General features: G+C 37.4%; 1 protein-coding gene across 5 annotated transcripts in view; it reads left to right on the top strand.

The window, feature by feature from the left end:
* Nucleotides 1-20,127, top strand: part of BAZ1A (bromodomain adjacent to zinc finger domain 1A) — a 66,125-nt gene that overhangs the window by 20,872 nt on the left and 25,126 nt on the right. For all 5 annotated transcript variants that reach the window (XM_075103346.1, XM_075103342.1, XM_075103345.1 and 2 more), the window contains exons 5-15: nt 5,680-5,781; nt 7,028-7,115; nt 8,138-8,272; nt 8,765-8,867; nt 12,221-12,387; nt 13,170-13,265; nt 15,150-15,288; nt 15,733-15,879; nt 18,803-18,898; nt 19,027-19,251; nt 19,901-20,066. In XM_075103346.1, coding sequence (XP_074959447.1) covers nt 5,680-5,781; nt 7,028-7,115; nt 8,138-8,272; nt 8,765-8,867; nt 12,221-12,387; nt 13,170-13,265; nt 15,150-15,288; nt 15,733-15,879; nt 18,803-18,898; nt 19,027-19,251; nt 19,901-20,066 — 1,464 coding nt within the window. The remainder of the gene's footprint in view (nt 1-5,679; nt 5,782-7,027; nt 7,116-8,137; nt 8,273-8,764; nt 8,868-12,220; nt 12,388-13,169; nt 13,266-15,149; nt 15,289-15,732; nt 15,880-18,802; nt 18,899-19,026; nt 19,252-19,900; nt 20,067-20,127) is intronic.

Here is a 20,127-nt window from a genome sequence, read left to right as displayed (position 1 = left end):
TGCAGTCATGTTCTGCATTTCTGCAATCTGGTACTACTTTGCACGATGTGTTACTTCACTTCCATCATGGGGCTCAGATTTGATATTACCTCCTAATAAGAGGATGTGCTCTTACGGGAACTCTCTGAAGAGTCTTTCCAGAGACTTAATGTGTTTGTGTCCAAAATATAAAAATGTGCAAAGCTTTCTTTATTGTGCATGTGTCCATATAAATGCATACCACTGTATTTCATGGATTTGATCATGCTTTTTAGGTGCAGTGAAACAGTGTGTGCCTTGTCTTGAGGAGCTGCCTATAGGCTGGAGTAGCTTAATAACACTGAATAAGAGAGCTGCTTGACTCTAATTGTGGTGTTTAATTTGGAGTATCCCTTTACTGACCAGTAACTGAGCTTATATATGCAGCTTATCCTAGCAGTATAATGAGAAGAAAGATTTCTGTGCTTCACAAGTACAATGTTGATGAAAGAAGAGAGCTTGAAGTGGGCCCCAGTCTTGTGTCTAGCAACATACAGGCTGTACATGAACTGTCATTGACTTTGAGATGTCACGTGGATGCAGGAACTATTCTCACTGATTGCTGCAGGAGGACTTCCATGTCCTGACATGCCTTGAATAACTAGGGTGGGGCTCCTCACTTGGCTAAGAAAATAACATGGGATAAGTAATTTTAAAAACTCTCTGCTGTCTCTTGAAGGCAGTGTCCAAGTTCTTCATGAAGAGATCCTACATCTTTGAGAAAATAAATGCATTTTATGCATTTTCTGCATTTCACAAGGCATATGGCAATGGAAAGGAGGTTATTCTTGGAATAATGCAAGCACACAGAGCTGACTGTGGGATTGATCCCTTTATATTGCTGTCACTTCCATGCATGCAGAGCTGGTAGTAAGACTTGGTTACTTACGCTTCCAATTGGTCTGTGGTTTTCCCTAGCTGCTTATTTATTTTGACAATGCAGAGAAGGGAGAGAAAAGAATTCCTTTCTCTTGTAAGGAGAAATCTTGTGAGAATATACACATTTTTGAAGCACACTTCTGTGGCATGCCAAACTAACATTTATGCTACAAGCTTAAATTGCAAACCTCTTAAGGCTTTAAAATTCTTACTGGAAATTTTAAGTGAGCCTTTTTATAACAAATGCAAGAGTGTAATAACACTCCAGTTAGTTTCTGGGTATAATGAAACTTGTAAAGTATTCTTTGCTGTACCTCTAAAACCTATCTAAAAGTAGAGCATTGTTGTAAATTTTTGTATACTGGCATCTAAGATTCTTTATACCCTTACTCGTAACAGTAAGAAATCCCACTGAACTGAGTGACATTGTTTTGCAGCACTAATCCTTCAGGGACTATATTTTGCTGTTTATGGAGAATCTTGGATGTGGAGAATATAATGAATGTTATTCGCCTTGGGACCAGTGTCAAGTTGATATGTGCAGAACCACAGTTCTGCCTCAGTCTGCACACAAATCTCCAGGTTTTGAGACTCGGCCTTCATGCAAAGCTGCAGTGCCATTAAACAATAGTACAGCAGATGCTCGGTGTGTTTGTGAGAGAGGGGGAGGGGAGCACAGCACAGATTGATGGGCCATCTGCAAATATTTTTCGTAAAGAATCTGTAAGGCTAGAGAATCTTAACTGAAAATAGATGTCATTAGAGATCCCAGCCTTTCTCTGACCCTGCTTCTGTCTGCATGGGCAGAAATAGCCACACGTTCTGTACAAGCATTCCTGCTGACCTTTTTTGTTCTGCAGTAAAAGCTGAGGTTGTACAGGGAGAAAGAGGCCAGGATGCTCTTGCTCCTGCACTCCCTCAGAAAAACAGGCTGCCTTGTAAGGCCTGGGTTACAAAGCAAAAGGTAGCAATCTTAAGTCTTAAACTGTGGATGCTCTGCCCTGGGACCCTCTGGGTACTGTAGGATAGTAGTCATCGTAGAATAGCGGTGTTCATTCCTTAAACTGCTAGACTTGGGTAAGGTTAAACTCTTGCATTTGCTTTAGCGCTCAGCAGCAGGCTGGAGACTGAGGGGCTTGTTCTGCTGAATACATACAATACTGGCTGGAATTTAATTCATGGTGTTCCTCCAGCCAGGAGTACGGGTAATGTGAACCATCAACTACATCAGAAATACTAGAAGAAAAATTTCTTCTTGGCTTGCTGGCTGGCTCGTGGCAGAAAATTTGGGTGTTTATTCAATTTGAAGTATAATCTTTATTTTAGGGAAGGGTTAGTTGTTTCTGCAAATCTTGTGATGGAAGCAGAGGTAACAAAAAGTTTTTGGAAATAATGCCAGTGGAACCTTGCCATCCAGATTTTTTACCACCTTCAACCTAGTTTTCTGTCTTTCTTTGGAGAAGAAATTAAGAACAGGATATTTCAAAAAGTACAGTCATCGCTTGTCATTAAAGCTATACAATGTCTTCAGTAGAACAAATCTTTCCTCATCTTTAATTCTTATCTTTCCTCTTTCCTTTCTTCCTCTCTCGGCCCTCCATGCCCTGAATCTAATAGTAATGATGGTAGGTCTTAGTCCACTTTGTATTTTAAGGAAAGACCAAAGTACTGGATCAAAGGCAGCTTAAAATCTTAATCAAAAGGTTCAAAGTCGGGGTTTTGTTGCAAAGTGCTCTTGTCTTGACCCTAGAGTGGTATAACCAGCATGCCGTAATCATAACCATAATCAGTCTTCAGGTTGCTCTATTTCCATGTTGGAATTTTAGTCAGCTTCCAGAAAATATTTGCAGTTCCAAATGGCCATTTGTAATGGCTCGGTATAAAGTAGCTTGGCAGCAGCAGCCTTCAACGGTGTATAGAGGCCAGCTTTTCTATCAGGATCAATATACTGGCAGATGACCTTTCTGGAAGGCTTGCACTGGACCATAAGGAGACTGTAAATGATTGTCCTATTTAGCAAGTACTCTGCAAGGGAGTTTTTCCTGTTCCAAAACTTAGTCAAAGAGAAGAAGAAAAGCCAGTGCCTCTTTTTGGAAAAGGAGGGCAGCATTCATTTTAGATGCATTCCTGATCCTCTAACCCTCAGTATTTTTCTGTGCAATTTTTCTAGTTCTATTAATACTGTGAGATACGGGTAGCTCCAACAAGACTCAGACCAGATAATATAGTCAGTCATGCCCTGGACAAGACAACTTGGAAGGAAGTTTCTTGGTAAAGCTACATTAAATATAATACAGCAGGACCATAAGCAGAAATTTCTATCCAGGTCATGTGGTCACTGTGCCAAAATAGTTGAAGGGCTGACAAGATTATTATCTGGTGGTGGTTCAGAATAACCTCATTCAAAAAAATGCAAGACACTGCCAGGTGCTAGGCACGTTTACTTGAGTGCAGTAGAAACTAGTACAGAATGGGTGAGCCTGTTCCAGTTTTCACCTACTAAGTTACAAGATGCTCTTGTTATTCTTTCCTCTGGATCTGGTGGCCTGTCAGAGCTGGCCTGTGAAGACTTGCTGTAGGGGGATCTCTGCTGCGAAATGGGTCTAACTTTTGCTAAGTCTTAGGTGTTCTATATAATGTTTTGTAAAATGAAATGTAACAAAAAACTTGACTTCTATGCCAAAGTGACTAGATAATTATGTAATTTTAAAGCTTTCTAAATGTACTGAATGACTTTTCTTTCTCTTATGTGTTAAGCAAGATTTTAACTTTAAATTTGGATTTATGAAGGGGGATTTCAGGAATCTGTTAACTTCTTAGGATAATCATTGGAAACTCAGAAACTAAGCAGAAAAAACTTAGTGTGTTTGGAAATTACATTGGGCTATTATATATGATCCACTGAAGGTGAGAGAAGGATTTACTCAAACTAAAAAGCAAAGGTTAACGATACAAGAATTAACCATTTGGTTATTCTTTAGGCCCTGCTTTCGATTACAGACAGTATCAGAGCTGAGAATCCTTTCAAAAAGGTGTAAATAAGTTAATATACTTTTGGTATAACGGTGGCATATGTCTTTTATTTTGTATCTGAACATTATCCGTTTGGGTCCTCTTTAGCTTGTGAGACTAAAGGACTTGAAACGCAGGGGTGTATGGTGAGGGAAGAAGTTTGTATTTGATACTATCCAGAAATTCCTAAAAATCCTAGCGACAGCCTTCATTACTTTAGCTTTCCTACCTTGAGAGTGAAAATGATCATGGAGGATGAAGTCACAGTATGACCAAAATATGAAGCCTCTTTTAACAAAATTATAGGCAGAGATGTTAAAATCTTGCAGAGATGTTAAATCTTCTTTTCTGTCCCTTCATTTGTTTTTACTCTGTTGATCATTTATTCATCGTAAACTATTTTTCTCCAGAAACTTGCAAATTATTCTCATCTAAAATGACACTAACTGTGGATAAGTACTGCTTCTTCATTTATGTGAATTAATTTCACTAATGAATTTGTTTCACAGAGTTGGGTGGGGGGAAGAGAGTTGGACCAAATTTCATATTCAACAGCCTTGCAAAGTTCAGTTCACCACATCGTGTGTGTGTTCTTCACAGGGGTAAAGAATGGCAAGTGGTATATTGATTTCTTTTGTTTTGTAACAGACTCCACCTTCAAGCATTTTGTAAATGCCAGAAGGACTGACGATGACGAAATGCATAGCTGTAAATCTCCTAGTTCATCTACATAAGTTCTTCACCTTCCCTTACTGATGAAATAAGATGATGGTTAAATTCTTCATGATAAAGTAATAAGACTTTTGATTACAAATTGCCACCCTAGGAGAAGTTAGTTCTGTTGTTTAATAGCAAAATACAACATTATTTAAAGAAAAGCTCAGTAGTTAAACTCTGTTCATGATGTCTGTCCATAAATATACCACACTATTTGAAGTACATTGTCCATTTCAAAACCCATCTCTTCATTTTTAAGGGAGTGAATTTTGTTTTGGTAGCACACCAGACCTGGCTGGTTGTCCTTCTAGGAGGAGGTGTAAGAAAACAGTTACTCTTATGTTGAAATCTAAGAAACATTTTTCATGGTGGGGGGGTGGGAAATCTAGTTCTCTGTAGCTGATAGCTGTAAAAGGGAAGTATACTTTGGGGGGGAAAAAAGCCCATGTAACTCGATAAGCATTTATTTTAAAGTGTAGATGTATTGCCTTATTCGTCTTATTTTCAGAATGTTGTTGGTGAGGGTATTTTTTCTAAATTGGTATTTCAGAACAATATTCTGCCTGGTTTTTATTCATTTTGAGATGTGATCTGTAGCTCTGTGGCTACTATTTTTATTCATTTTATTTAACTTTTGTCTTTTGAACACCTTCCTCAATTTTTTTTCTCCTTTTTCCTGCCTTCCTGTTGCCATCATGAGTGCTGAAAGTATTAAGGAGACTATTATCTGAGGGATAGAATGTATCGTTACTTGTCTCCCTCTGTTCTTCCTTTCCTTCCCATGTCTCATCTCTCTGCTAAGAAAACCAACATCCCCGCTCCCTTCTTCTGTTCTGTGTAGGGAACCGTTTTTGCAGATCTAAATCTAGTGGCAGAAAAGTTGGCAGAAGTGAGTAGGTCATCTTTCGTACCAGTGGAAGTTACAGCCTGTATTAAATATGGCTGGGTATTTTCAAGAGGTCCATTGTGTATGTGTATAAATATATTAAATGTGTATAATACATAAGACTGATGTTTTGTGATTGTAGTTAACTTTTTAAAAAACTTTTTTAGGGAGAAGAAAGCCATGATCGATCCTTCTTTGTTCAAATACAAAGTTCAACCTATTAAAAAAGAACTGTATGAAGCTGTTATTGTTAAAGCATCTCAACTAAGGTAAAAATTTTTATATGAAAGTTAGTATTGTACTGTGTAACTGTGCGAGTTGTGTAAGTCATTGTAAGATGTTTTTGATATAAAATGGCATTTTAAAATAATATGCTAGAACTACTAATTAGAGGCACTGGAAAAAAATAGTGTGTTTCACAGTATTTTCTGAACATGTTCTGTAGCAATGGCTCCAAGCTTTGCTAGTATTAATGCAGATACCAACTCTTTTAAAGTCTCTGCTTTTGTTGGCAGACAGATGAGACCTGCTGTTCCTTCTGATACTTGTGCCTACTGCTGTGACTGACAGAGTAGGTGAAAAAAAGTTTGAGAACCCTGTGCTATAAGACTGATGAACTGTAGGCATTGTGAGCTCGCTCTCTCTCTGTGGCACCATTACTGGTTTGAGATGTTGGACCAGATGTTGGCAGCCAGCTTTACTGCTTCAAAATAGAAAGCTGCAAAGAGTTTTTGCTTCTTAAATAACATAATTTTGCCTTGAATTTAGCTAAAACACTTTTTTAGAGTGGATTGTGCACCAAAACTTTATAAACTGGATACTTTGAAAAAAATTTCAGTGATTTCAAGTCATTTAGTTCCAGCATGAATCAAGATTATTTTCTTTTCATTAACTACTTCTGTGTAGTTTGGTTTTCTTCTTCCCATGAAGTACTGTGGGTTCCCTAGGATGCCAGGAAGCATTTAGAGTGCACAGTGTCTTGTAGTGAGGGGTGAGGAGTGTGGCAGCCTGACCAAGCAGTGTGTGAATTCACCCCTCACACTTGTTGGCTTGAGAATTCTGTGCCTTACCTCCCTGTCTGAGAGATGTAAATGCTGCTTTCCTGCTGTCCTTGTTTGCTTTCTTGTTTTCACCCCCTTTTGAAACAATCTGACTTCAGTTTTATTTAGGGATTTAAAAAGCTACTGTGATAGAAAGAAACCTTTGGAGGATCTCATTGGCGTGAATAGGCTGTGGAATTTCTCTGTATAAAAGAGGACATACCAGCATCTTCAAAAATTACAGATTCATGAAACAACTGTTTTATTTATATTTTGTTTTGTTAATAAGGAAATTTTTAATTGAATTGGAGTTGCAAAGAATGGCTGTTACTTACAATAGTGAGGGTGTCATTTAAAATTAAGAAAATGAGAAAAAGGTTAACATATCTGTTACGTGTGTTTTTTCATATTGTCAGCTGTACTTAAATAATAATTTCAGATGTTAGTTGATAATGCTACATTTCTTTCCTAACAGCCGGAGGAAACACCTCTTTTCTCGTGATAGACTTAAACTTTTTCTGAAACAACACTGTGAACCACATGATGGAGTCATTATAACTAAGGTAAATAAGAAGGAATGATTTGAGGTATAGAATATTGACCCTACTCAATCTTTTTTTTTCTCTACTAGCTGCTCAGAGCTTCTTTTTTTAAACTACATCAAGTTTAGCTTTTTGAAAGTATAATATATTGAGTTAGTATTTGACTTTGCCAAATAAAAGGATGAATAATGCAACTTTTACCTGTAAAAACAGGTTTTTGTTAGCTTTTATTTGTAAACAAGATGGTGGTTTTTCTGTACATGAAGCAGAAATTAATTCTCTGATTTCATCTTCAGCTACCAGTTCAGAAAAGTTGCCAAAACAAAAATGGGAGCTTTTACCTAGAAAAATGTTATTTATTAAAACATAATATATTTTTGCTTAGTTTATCACATGAGTTGTCTTCATTCTTCAAGATACACAGCTGGTATTTCTAAGTCAGGTAAAAGTACAGTAAGCTTAAATTACTCTGTTGTAATGCTTTTAGCTGGAAAAAATTTTATTATAGATTGAATTCAGCCTCCAGTTCTCCAGTGAGATAAAAGTACTGAAGAGTTCAGGTGGCTGGAATGGGCTTTTGATGAGGCCTTAGATGTTGAAGATGTTAAGATGCATATTTTTGTCGTCTTATGTGGAAATATATGGTGACAGTACAAGTTCAGGCTAAAGTTCACATCTTACTCTAAGACTCTCAGAGTTTCTGTTTCCTTGTGCTCAAGGAATTGAGCAGCTTTTCCCCACACTTACCACATAGGCAGCAATTTCCCTTGCCTTACTTTCTGTGCTGCAGGAGATCCTGGTCTCTTTCCTTGTGTATTGCAGCCTTGACCCTGAAAATCTGTGTGTTCATTTTGTTTTTAGAAAGTAGCACATTTGTTTATTATGTCTTGTGTGTGTTTATTTCTTATCCTAAGCTAACCAGTTGTGAATCTAGTTACTTTTATTGTGGGTTTTTTTGTGAATTAGTTTTTTATTAATTAGCTTATATTTATGAAAAGCTAAGAATTTTGTAATTAATATCTGTTTCCGTCTTCCTTACTAAGGCAACATCAATTGCAAAATATAATCTAGCAGAACAAAATTTCTCCTACTTCTTTCCTGATGACCCACCAACATTCATCTTCAGTCCTGCAAGCAGGCGGCGAGGTAGACCTCCCAAGAGGGCATCTACTAGTTTTGTAAGTAATATTTTTAATTCCAGATGAAGACACATCAGCATGGTCTAGCAAGAAACTAACTTTTCAATGTGTTGTGAAGGCACATAGAATACTTGTCCGTTCTGGGAATGATTAATAAATAATTGCTGAAAAACTTTAATTTATACTCTTAAATAAAATTGTCACTTGCCCTCAGATACAGTTATGTCATTTGCTTGCATTTAAACACAGTGAATTCTAGTGCTCTAAACTACTTTATTTAAAGGGAAAGCTGGAGGAAAGTGGTTTGGGTGTCATCGTCATGTCAGTCTGTGTTCCCCACCTGCCCACCTCCCCCCAAACTATTAGGCAGGATCTCAGAGTACTTAGTGTGTTTGTGGGCAACTCTTACAGCCTGTTTTTATTCTTGTTTTAGAGAACTGTTGAAAAACTGGGAATATCTGTTCCAGGTCATTTCACTGCAGATATTACGTTCTTTTTTTTTTCCACTTCCCCCTCCAAATTCTCTACCAGGAGGACGAGATTACTGCTAAACAAAGTACACAAGGAAACAAAAGTAAAGGAGCAAGGGAAAAGACAAGGTTCCAGAAGCAAAAAGATGATATGCAGGCCATGGGTAAGTCGAGGCTTAGACCTGTGACTAGTAGAACCAGTTTTTGCAGGTCTGAGGGCAGGCCATAATTAAAATATTTTTGGGGTTGTACCTTTCAAAGGGAAGTATAGTAAGAGTGCACTGCCACAGCACTGTTGCAAAATGTTCCTTTCAGTGGTTAGAATGGTTGCTTCCAGAAGTATTTATTTTTATTTTACTAAATGGGGAAAATGGAGGAAGCTTGTGGTCCAGCTGTGTTGAATTCTAACTGAGATAAATAAATAATAACACAAATTTTTGCAGAAGTTCAGATTCTGAAGTCATGTATAAATTTTACCAGCTGAAGGTACATCGAAGTGTGAACATTTAAACAAATCAATCTGTTGTATGAGGAAAATCTGTAAATGGAAAAGCTACCTTAAACTTTAGAAGAACTGTAATGCTTTCTAAACCTGTAGTAATCCTTCTGGAAATCTTGTGTCTCTCTGAAGATATCTGCACATAGCTATTTAAGATTTGTCTAAATGTTCTGCAAGATTACTTACAGTATTTACAATTTTTTTTATAATTAAAAGAGCACAAATCACTTAGGAGATTTTTATTTTGGACTGATTGAATTATTTTGTCTTAGTTTTGACCTGTTTCTGATTTATTTTAACTTGATTTCAAATGAAGGAAGGGGACCCGCATATATTTGTCTGGGTTTAACTAGGTAAACTGGTGCACCTTCTCGAGGAGACAAAACTCAGACAAGCAGGTGTTCTTCTGGATTGTAAGCACTGAATGTCTTTCCTAAGGAAAGGCTTTAATCTCTAGAAATATTTCAGTGAACCTCTGGTTTCTACCTCTTGTTTGCATTTTCACAGAATGTTTTAGGATGGCAGGGAAATTATCTAGTCCAACATCTGCTTAAATAACTGCAAAGTTGTCTGAAGCTGCTCAGGGCCTTTTCTTCATAGGAGATTGAAACACTAGGGTTTAATGGGCTCCACTAAACTTGTGTGTCCACTTCTTTACACAATTAGCTTCTATTTGTTTATGTGCTGAAAATGACAGCACAAGACAAGGTAACAGCTGATGAACATCAAAGCTGCTTCCTTTCTTGTGTGGTGTTAAATAGCCTTCTAGAAGCTGTAGTTAAGACATGTTCCGGCTTAATTTAATCTTTCTGTTATCCTATTGCACCCCAGAATCCAATGCCCTTGAAACATATAGTTTCAAACAATGAAAGAGCAATCAGCCTTTGAAATAAGTCTTACAACATGGAGATCCAAATATATTCTTCGTATTTTCTGCCACCTCACTAGAAAGCCGTCACAGCATGTTGATATTTAGACTTTGTAAATGCTTTCTGTTCTTTGTTGAGGACACGATGATGATGACCTGGGAGTGCTGGTCAACAGCTGGCTGAATATCAGCCAGCAGTGTGCCCAGGTGGCCAAGAAGGCCAACAGCACTCTGGCTTCTATCAGGAATAGTGTGGCCAGCAGGAGCAGGGAAGTGATCGTGCCCCTGTACTCGGCACTGGTGAGGCCGCACCTTGAATACTGTGTGCAGTTTTGGGTCCCTCAGTACAAGGACATAGTGTTGCTGGAGCGTGTCCAAAGGGCAACGAAGCTGGTGAAGGGTCTGGAGAGCAGGTCTTCTGAGGAGCAGGTGAGGGAGCTGATGTTGTTTAGTCTGGAGAAGGGGAGGCTGAGGGGAGACCTTATCACTCTCTACAACTACCTGAAAGGAGGTTGTAGCGTGGTGGGTGTTGCTCTCTTCTCCCAGGTCACTAGTGATAGAATGAGAGGAAACAGCTTCAAGCTGTATCGGCGAGGTTTAGATTGGATATTAGGAAAAAATTTGTTACTGAAAGAGTGGTCAGGCATTGGAACAGGCTGCCCAGAGAGATGGCAGCCATCCCTGGAGGTATTTAAAAGACGTGTAGACGTGGCACTTCAGGGCATGGTTTAGGAGACATGGTAGTGTTGGGTTGACAGTTGGACTTGATGGGCCTAGAGGTCTTTTCCAACCTTAATGATTCTACGAATCCATCAAATAAGAATAATAATACTAAAAAAAATACTGTGGTGTCACATTTGTTCTGTGTGTTCATTTTTGGCATAGTGTTGGCCCATGATTATAAACTTTTTTTAAGATGCAGTTCTTTAATTTGAAACTGGCAACACATTATACTATTTGTTTGAAAAGTATGATTGCATCCGTACAATAAACTTAAAAGTACAGTTTCAAATATGCTATATTAAAATGTAATTAAATGTTAATCTAAACATTTTACCTGTAAATAATGTTTAATTGGAATGGCAATTACTGACATTCATATTGTCTCTTTATAAAGAGCTGCTATAATACTTTACTAATGACTTGAAAGGTAGCAGAACACCCAGTATCTTGAAAAATCAACCTTCTCAGTATGTAGAAGACTATGGGGGGGGGATCAGCTTCACTCCTTTTGTTTGCTTCATGAGAGCCATTGCTGGTATGTACAGCAGCTATCTGTAAACGCAATCTTAGCCCATTTTCAGAATTTTATAGGAAAATACACTCAAAATCTTTTTTTGAGTGCCCTCCAGTTGGTAATAGAATAAGGATCTTTTTTCATTTTGTTCACTTGTGATTCTAGCTTTCTTGTTTATTCAGTTAAAATGGTAAGCCCCCTGACACCCTTTCATTTGTTAGCTTCTGTGTGGGTTGACAGACATTGTCCACAGAAAGTGGAAATTTGTATCCTGCTGTTCTTCTGCAGACAACTACAAAGAAATCTGGATCTCCTCAGGCAGTACCATTTATTGCCAATTAAAGTTCAGCTTAAACTGTATAATAGAAGTAAAACTTGCACAAACACCCCTGAAATACTACGTAGGTTTCAAATGTATTGACTTTTCAGTAATTCAGTAATAAATAAATAAAATATTTAAAGATCACTTATTTAAACGTTTTTTTCTCTCACAAACACTTCATGGTTTTATGCCACACCTAGTTGTGACACGCTTTTATTAAGCAGTCATTACTAAATATGTCACTGTAATTATATGTAGTTGGAATCAATTCTGATCTTTACACATGTCACTTGATAGAAACCAATAAAGAAGTAATAAACTGATGTATGCTCATAAAAACAGATAAATTTGACTTTTATTACAGTGATTATAACCTTGTAAAGCATTTATAATACTTAATATTAAAATTCTGATTATCTAAAGAACTTTCAAGTGATTGAAGTTCTGGTTGGCATAGAAACAATTCAGTCTTAATATATTTTTTTTATATGGTAATTATAAAAAGATCTGTCTGTTTAGCACCATTAAATAAAATTTACATTTTATAAAAGAAAAAATAACTTTGTTTTTGTTTTGTTTTTTCTTTTCTAGCTTTTGAAAAAGCTAAATTAAAACGAGAGAAGGCAAGTGCCATAGAAGCTAAGAAAAAGGAGAAAGAAGATAAGGAAAAAAAGAGAGAAGAATTAAAGAAGATTGTGGAAGAAGAAAGGATGAAGAAGAAAGAAGAGAAAGAGAGACTCAAAATAGAAAAGGAAAAAGTAATGCATTTGCTGTATATGTGTTTCACATAGGAATAGCATAATGGTTTTCTAGTTTACTTGTTTCTTAGTGCTCTCTGCTTCAAGTTTTGTTAACTGTTTCCAGTTCATAAAAATGCACTTCAGAAGAGTAGGCAGTTATATGATTATGGATTTATATTTCCGGATAATATTCTCTATATTATAATTTTCGTTCACAAGAAGTTCATTTGGAACTTATTCCTGAAGTAATGGTGGGGGGGGGGGGGTGTGACACTAATGCATGATTTGATGGCTGTCTTCTACTTAAGTGTTAAAGAAACTGTACCGTATCAGATTCACAGCATGTTAAATGGTTGTGGGTTTCCTTGTGGTTTCTCTCTGGATGGGAATTGTTAAATAACTTTGTCTCTTTAAATGTGAAGAAATTATTTATTCCACTATCTATTTTGATGTTCATTTTTTGTGGCAACTGTCATAAATGCTCTTATTTTAGATATATTTTTCTTCAGCTGCTCCCATTTAAAAAAAAACACCCCCCCAAAAAACCCAAAACTAACAAGCAAAACCCCCCCCAACAAAACCCTATGTCTAACCTAACAAAGTATCACCACAGTTTACTTCTAAATCTTTTTGCCAATATCTTCTTACACAAAATAAAAGTTATTAGATCATTTCATTCTAATTAAATATGGTTTAGTTTTATTTCTCAGTGTGATTGAAAGAGTAAGTGGTACAGTTCTGGAAACTATAATAGAGCGATCTGGCCATATTTTATATACAATTGTGACTCTCTCTTTCAGGAAAGAGAGAAACTGCGTGAAGAAAAAAGAAAATATGTGGAATACCTGAAGCAGTGGAGTAAGCCTAGAGAAGACATGGAGTGTGATGATCTCAAGGTATGATTGAATTTGGAATAGCTCAAGCTCGTACTTTACAGGGTCCCCAAGCTAGCATTCCCTAATGCGGAGGCAGATCTCGATGTGATCTGAATGCTAGGACTTGTGAATCACCTGCAGTCACGTAATATTTCCCACAGGCAATGCTAGTAGGATCATCTGCACCTGCATTTTCACCCTCCAGAAAAACCTTACAGGCTGTTCTTAGTCTCAATGTGGAACAGAAGTATTTTTAAAGCACTGATGTTACTGAGTGGGGGATATTGAGTGTGCCTGACTTTTCTGTTAAATATACAACATGAGCTCACCTAGAATAGGCTTGAGTTACTTAAAAGATTTGAGTAATGAAAACAAACTTTTGGCTGCAAAAGGTAGAAAGGACATCAGCTTGTCACTCCTGTGGCATTGTCTTGATTTAAAGTCTGGCAGTATCCTTGCTTAATGAGCATCTTTCTGGATCATCCTGCAAACCTATAGAAAGTAACAAGAATTTGCCTCCCAAAGAACTTAAAAGTTCTAAACTTCTAAACAAGAATATAGTGTGGCTGTACATAACAGAAGATTGTCTAGTGTTATACATTTATGTGCACTTCATTATGATTAATTTTGCCAGGGAGTAGCGAAAGAAGGCAGAATTGTCGGAAACACAAGGTCCGGGGTTTACTTGAGATACCTGGGGAAACGTGGCAGAAGCACAAAGAGGACAAGTGGGAATAGAGGAGAGTATTAAATGAATTGCAGTGACAGCACTGGTTGCGGGGAATGTGAGAATTGAATGTATTTGCAAGGAGAGCTGTATAGGCCCTTGATGACAGTGAAAATTCTTAGCTGTGTAAAGAAAGGGAGAAAAAACTGAAGGGAGGGGAGAGGATTGTCAAAATGAGAAGAAGCTGTGCAAAACAGTGCTGCTGTGTTTCAGCTGGAAAAGGAGGAGGGGTGGGAAAGTAGTATCATCGCTACAGTGAAAATTGACAAGAATATGAATAAGGATGAGTTTAGGTGAGGAAGCAAGAAGAAAGATCCACCCATAGACTGTTTTTCAAAAAAATCCCCTTCTCAGGAAATATATGAAATTCCTTACTGTGTTCTTCAGAAAGCATAGCATTCGGCACTTTTCTTGTTAATGTTTGTGAACTACCACCTTTGTGGAAAATGTTTGACTCTGCTAAGAAACATTAAGTGAAGACAAATCTTGAAGAGTTACATCAAGATATTAATTTGAAAGTCAAATTCAGTGTTAGATGCTGTCATCTGTGATTTGGAGGTGGTGTCTCTGTTAAGTGGTCTTGTTACGTGGTTACATCAGCTCCCTTATAAAATGTCTTTAGCTTTCATAACTGCCTTACCAACACAAAAACCCAAATACCAGAACACTCAGCAGTAGACATAATTTTGCATATCCTAGTATTAGATGGGTGTGTGTTTATGTGAATGGGGTTTTGTTTGCTTGTCTTTGCAAGCAATAATGAGTAACTTTTTAAGAATATGTTTATTTTTGTTTGTCTGGATGGTTCCAGCAAACTTAAATTCAAAACTCTTGGGAAATAATACAGGTTTAAATGAAAACTCTAGACAGCCAATGTTCTTAACTTGTGGATTTGATTTCATTTAAACAAAGATACAATATCATTCAACTTCATGAATGTGAATAAACTTCTCTCTCAAAAGATACACATCCAAGTCGCATGCTCTTTGTTTTTTAAAGTTAGTGCTACTACAGATGTTACTGTGAAAATTGATTACTTGTCTTGCAGAACTATTTTCAGTAAAATGTAAAGAAACCCAACACACATACTCCTTAGAATCATAGACTGTTTGGTTTTAATCACTTGCATACTCTGCAGAAACCAAATACTATATTAAGTTGTCCCATTTGGATTGCAGGAACTTCCTGTTCCAGTGCCAGTGAAGACAAGACTTCCTCCTGAGATCTTTGGCGATGCTCTGATGGTTTTGGAGTTTTTATATGCTTTTGGGGAACTTTTTGATCTTCAAGATGAATTTCCTGAAGGAGTGACTTTAGGCAAGTTGTCATTTATGTGGCAAGGTGCCCCCGTTTTGTGGTGTCCCTTCTCCTACCAAATAACGAAATGTCTTAAGTGCACCCAAGTACCAGTGCTACAAAATTTTCTGTGCACCTTTAGTATGTCAGTGTTTACACCTGCATATCAATCCAGTTTTCTCTTTACAGTTGTCTTCTGCAGTGTTCATAAAATCAAAATTAATTTCAATGTAGAAGTTAATCTAATTATTAAAATGTCTACTTGTACTTTACTCTTGCAGTTATATATTGAGAAAATAATGTTGTTTTGTCACTGAAACCATCACCTTAGGAATATTTACAGTAAATTATGGAAAAGTAACTTGATTATCATACCAGAAGGAAAAAAAAATGTTTTCATTCTTCAGTACGTAATTGTTTTCCAACTTTGCGGCAAAAGTGACGCTTCTTAAACTTTATTCACAGAAGTTTTAGAGGAAGCTCTTGTAGGAAATGACACTGAAGGCCCACTATGTGAATTGCTGTTTTTCTTCCTGACTGCCATCTTTCAGGCAATGGCCGAAGAGGAAGAGGAAGTGGCCAAAGATCAAATAGCTGATGCTGAGACCAAAGGTCAGATCCTTAATTTTACTGCTGAGAAACAGAAATACCACTGGAATTAACTTTAAACTGCATGATTTATGGCATTCCTTCGTTTAACCTTGTCTTATTATGCATGGATATTGTATGTAAATGGACTTGTTTTTTCTCTTTTATCTGAAATTAAAGCTTTAAACTGGTCATGGAGGGTGGGTCTGGGGGAATAGAGAAAAAGCAAGCTCACTGTTACAACAATTGTATCCAGCAAAGCATAATAAGCTTTTAACAGCACTGCTTATGTGTTGGAGGTAAGGGAGGCTTGTCTTCACCTTCTTCCTCTTCCTTCAGCACTGTTAGATGTTTCTCCTGAGGGTCAGGAAACAAGGCATTTTCCTGAATCTTCTCAAAGGTCTTTATCTGTAGCTGTAAGAAAAAATTCTGGACCTAACTAGATTAAAAATTGAAATTTCCCAGCACAACTATAATGGAGAACTCAATATTAATTTTCCTTCAAGACTCAGAAGTATGCATCCACAACTCCTAGATACTACTGCCTCTCTGCATTTTTCCAGTAAAGGATCTCCCCGTCACTCTGCCTTTGGCCTTCGCTCTAAGGCTGAAGTTGCCCATGTTTTCAGAGGTATTTGGCATATGCTAACCACTGATCAGAAGTGCAGGCTTTTTTCCAAATTTATGTGGTCAGGGGCATTATATATGTTTCTTCATCCTTAGTAGGCTGTGTCTGTACCTGTGTTTGGGCAGCTCAGTGATTCGGTCCACAGTCTGTGCATGCTCTAAGCCTCGTTCTGGAGAGTGCTCTACCTATGAGATCTTACTGATGCTACACAGAGTGCTTTGCAAAGGATTTGTCAATAACACAAACTTAGTGTTCTCTATCTCCTTTGCACAGTTTGGTTTTTAATGTACTTGCAAGGTGCTTCTCCCTTATCTATTTCAGCTCAGCTATTTGTGAAGCCTTGCTGTGGATCAGGGAACTGATCTGACTACTTTGTTATGCTCGTCAAGTATCTAGTGACGGTCTCTCTACCTTCTCAGTTACACCAACACACTGTTTTGAAAGAAGCATCAGACTGGGAGCCTTGAAAATGTGTTAGATGTTAACTGTTGCATGTACCTTCTGTGTTCTGAGTCTGAAGTCTAAGACTTCTCCCAGTTCTTTTGCCTTCTGCAGTGCTTGGTGGAAAGGGAAGGAAGGCACTGTTGCCGCAGTGCTGTTGTCCAGTATGTTGTGTGTTTATGGACAACCAGATTTGCTGACTAGTTAAAGGAGAAGCTTTGACCCTTCCTGCTAGTCTTAATTTCATTAGAGGTAGATAGGAATGTAAGAGCACTCCCTGTTTGAGGTGAGGTGAATCCTGCGGTTCCCTTGTAAGACAGATGCATGAGGTACAGGAAGGTTCCTTTAATTTCTCCTTTGCAGACTGTGCGTATTCTCATACTTAAAATTTATGTCCAGTCTATAAAATGTCTTTATTAAAAACATGGGCACTATCTTCAGCAATAGAGGATGTTCTTGTTAATTGAATAAAGTTGCAGATTTGATACGGTGTTAGCAAATTTAGACTGTATTTTAATTGCTGCTGAATTTAGCAATTAAACTGTATCTTTTAACTATGAAGATAATTGCTTGGGCAATATAAGCAAGGATTCCGTTATCAGGTAATCATACAATAGTTGATTAGATTCTTTACATTTTTTATGATCAGTCTTATGAATAATAATGTAACTTTCATATTTTAATTTTACTATATGGGGCTGGCAATTGCAAAAATCTGCTGGTTTGCTTCTAGTTTAGCAGAGCTGTGGGCCGGGCACTTTATCTATTATCTTCTGCTTGCCTTTGAACTACCATTTCTTGTCACTCCTGTTTAGACATCTTTCCTGTAAAAGAATTACATGTTCTCAGCTTTGTAATCCTGACTAACCAAACATGTAGTAGTCAGCATGTTTGCTCACTTAAATTCTGTATAGGTGATGTTTCTGCAACAGAAAACACCATGGGTGTGGGGTTTTGGTGTGTACAGTACTTTCTCAAGCCCTATTATACAGATACAGTGAGAGGGGAGGTGTAGAGGTTGGTTTTGCAATGTCTGGGTGACAGTTTTCAAACAACATCAATCATAGAAGACTGTTGTGGATTTGCTTTTTATGTAGTCTTAGTTTGGATTTGTGGGTCTTTATTGACTTGGTGATTTTGTAACTGCGTACTGATTTGGACTTGAATAATGTGAAATTGTTGAAACAGCATACAACACTGAAAGAATTCTGCTAACCCTCTGGAGAAATACCTGTAAGTGCTAAGGAAACTTTTGTCTAAGAAACAGGAATGTTGCTGTTTCTCCCTTTCACTGCACTGCTTTCCTAGTCAGTTTGCTAATGTGTGGTGCACCTTATTAAGTGCAGATGCTTGTTTTGTGAAAATTTGGTTACTTTGTAATGCCTTAGTAGTTGTATTTGTGCAGAGCAGTAAGGCTATATCTATGTTACAGATTAGAAGTATACAGTGAATGGTGATAACAGTATTAAAATGTGTGATTGGTTTCTATGGTCTTTCCTAAAAACAAAATGGTGTAGGAAATAACAGTTCATTTGAGGGAATGAAATGTAGGTGTTCTTGCAGTTATTTGTTTTTGCTGCTTTTTATGTTGCCATTGCGCATGTTTTGTGCATTGTGGTTGCTTTAATGGCTTATATATAGGGAGAACAGTGTATAGCATGTGGTGCATGTCCTTAGCTTTTGGTTGGTTTTTTAGTTGCATTTGAAGATATGTAAATTTTAATTTGGATGTTCAATTGAGTTTTGAATACATTGATGCTTGTGTAAATATTGGCCCTCATTTCGCTTTGTCTGCAACTTTTAAAAATGGCTTGCTTTCCTCCCCTCCACAGTAAAAGTTTTAATTTGCACTAGAATAAAGTGTTTATTTCCTTAAAGATTTAACAGAGGCTTTGGATGAAGATGCAGACCCCACAAAATCTGCACTGTCTGCAGTTGCAACTTTGGCAGCTGCATGGCCCCAGTTACATCAGGGTATGTGTGGGTTTCACTTCTTGTTTTGTTACTGTTCTTATTTTGCTCAGTATTTTAAAGCACATTTTCTATATTTACATACATTTAAATGTCTATATAAAATAACTGTTCATTCTTCTCAACTGTAGGCTGCAATTTGAAAAACTTGGATCTTGATAGCTGCACTCTTTCTGAGATTCTCAGACTTCACATTCTAGCGTCAGGTGCTGATGTAACATCAGCCAATGCAAAATACCGTTACCAGAAACGAGGAGGGTTTGATGCTACTGATGATGCTTGCATGGAGCTGAGATTAAGTAATCCTGGTCTCTTGAAGAAACTTTCAAGTACCTCAGTGTATGATTTGTTGCCAGGTAATAAAAGACAATAAATGTTAAGAGACTATCAGATTGCTCAAGTGATTAGTTTTGTAAATGCTTCAGATCAATACTGGCCAAAATTTACTGTATCATTGAATAATTTAGGTTGGAAAGGACCTCTGGAGGTTACCTAGACCAACACACACCCCATATATTCTCGACCCACAAGCAGGTCTCACCAGATAGGAGATTGCAGAGCTAGGCAGTCTCCTTACTTCTGAGTAGTTTTTTTTAAATCCCATTTTTAAAAGTTAGTTTTACTTGCAGAAGAAACTCTCTGGGAGAAGCATCTGAGTGTTTGATTAAGTACCTGCTTTTTATTCCTGTTCTGGTTTGGGTCTTTTGTTTATTATTTGGAAATGGAGAAAAAAATTACTACGTACTGTTCTTTATCTCCATTTTGAAGACAGTATTGCGTTTTAGTTCTTCTTTCAGTGCTAAAAGTTAATAAATTAAAGGCTCGCATCTCTGAGCAAATCAGGTATTTCAGGAAATGCCTCTTTGCAAGTGCAGCTGGTGCACTACAGACGTCTGACTGTTCTCTGGTTCTCACTCGAGAAAGTGTCTTCGGTCTGGAGTGTATAAGAGTAAGGCTTATTTATCGGATGTATAATGAAATATGCATTGTTCTGAATTTTATTAGGAGAAAAGATGAAGATCCTTCATGCCCTTTGTGGGAAACTTCTGACTCTCGTCTCCACTCGAGATTTCATTGAGGACTCCGTTGATGTATTACGGCAGGCAAAACAGGAGTTCAGAGAATTAAAGGCAGAACAGCATCGCAAAGAACGAGAGGCGGCAGCAGCAAGGTAAAACTAGGATATGGAAAGTTACATTTTGTTCCTACAAATTAGATCAATTCCTCGATTG

The sequence above is a fragment of the Phalacrocorax aristotelis genome, chromosome 9 (genome assembly GCF_949628215.1).
Source record: "Phalacrocorax aristotelis chromosome 9, bGulAri2.1, whole genome shotgun sequence".
Classification (NCBI taxonomy): domain Eukaryota; kingdom Metazoa; phylum Chordata; class Aves; order Suliformes; family Phalacrocoracidae; genus Phalacrocorax; species Phalacrocorax aristotelis.
The sequence above is the reverse complement of the archived record's forward strand: the minus strand, read 5'-3'. Positions and strand labels throughout refer to the sequence as shown.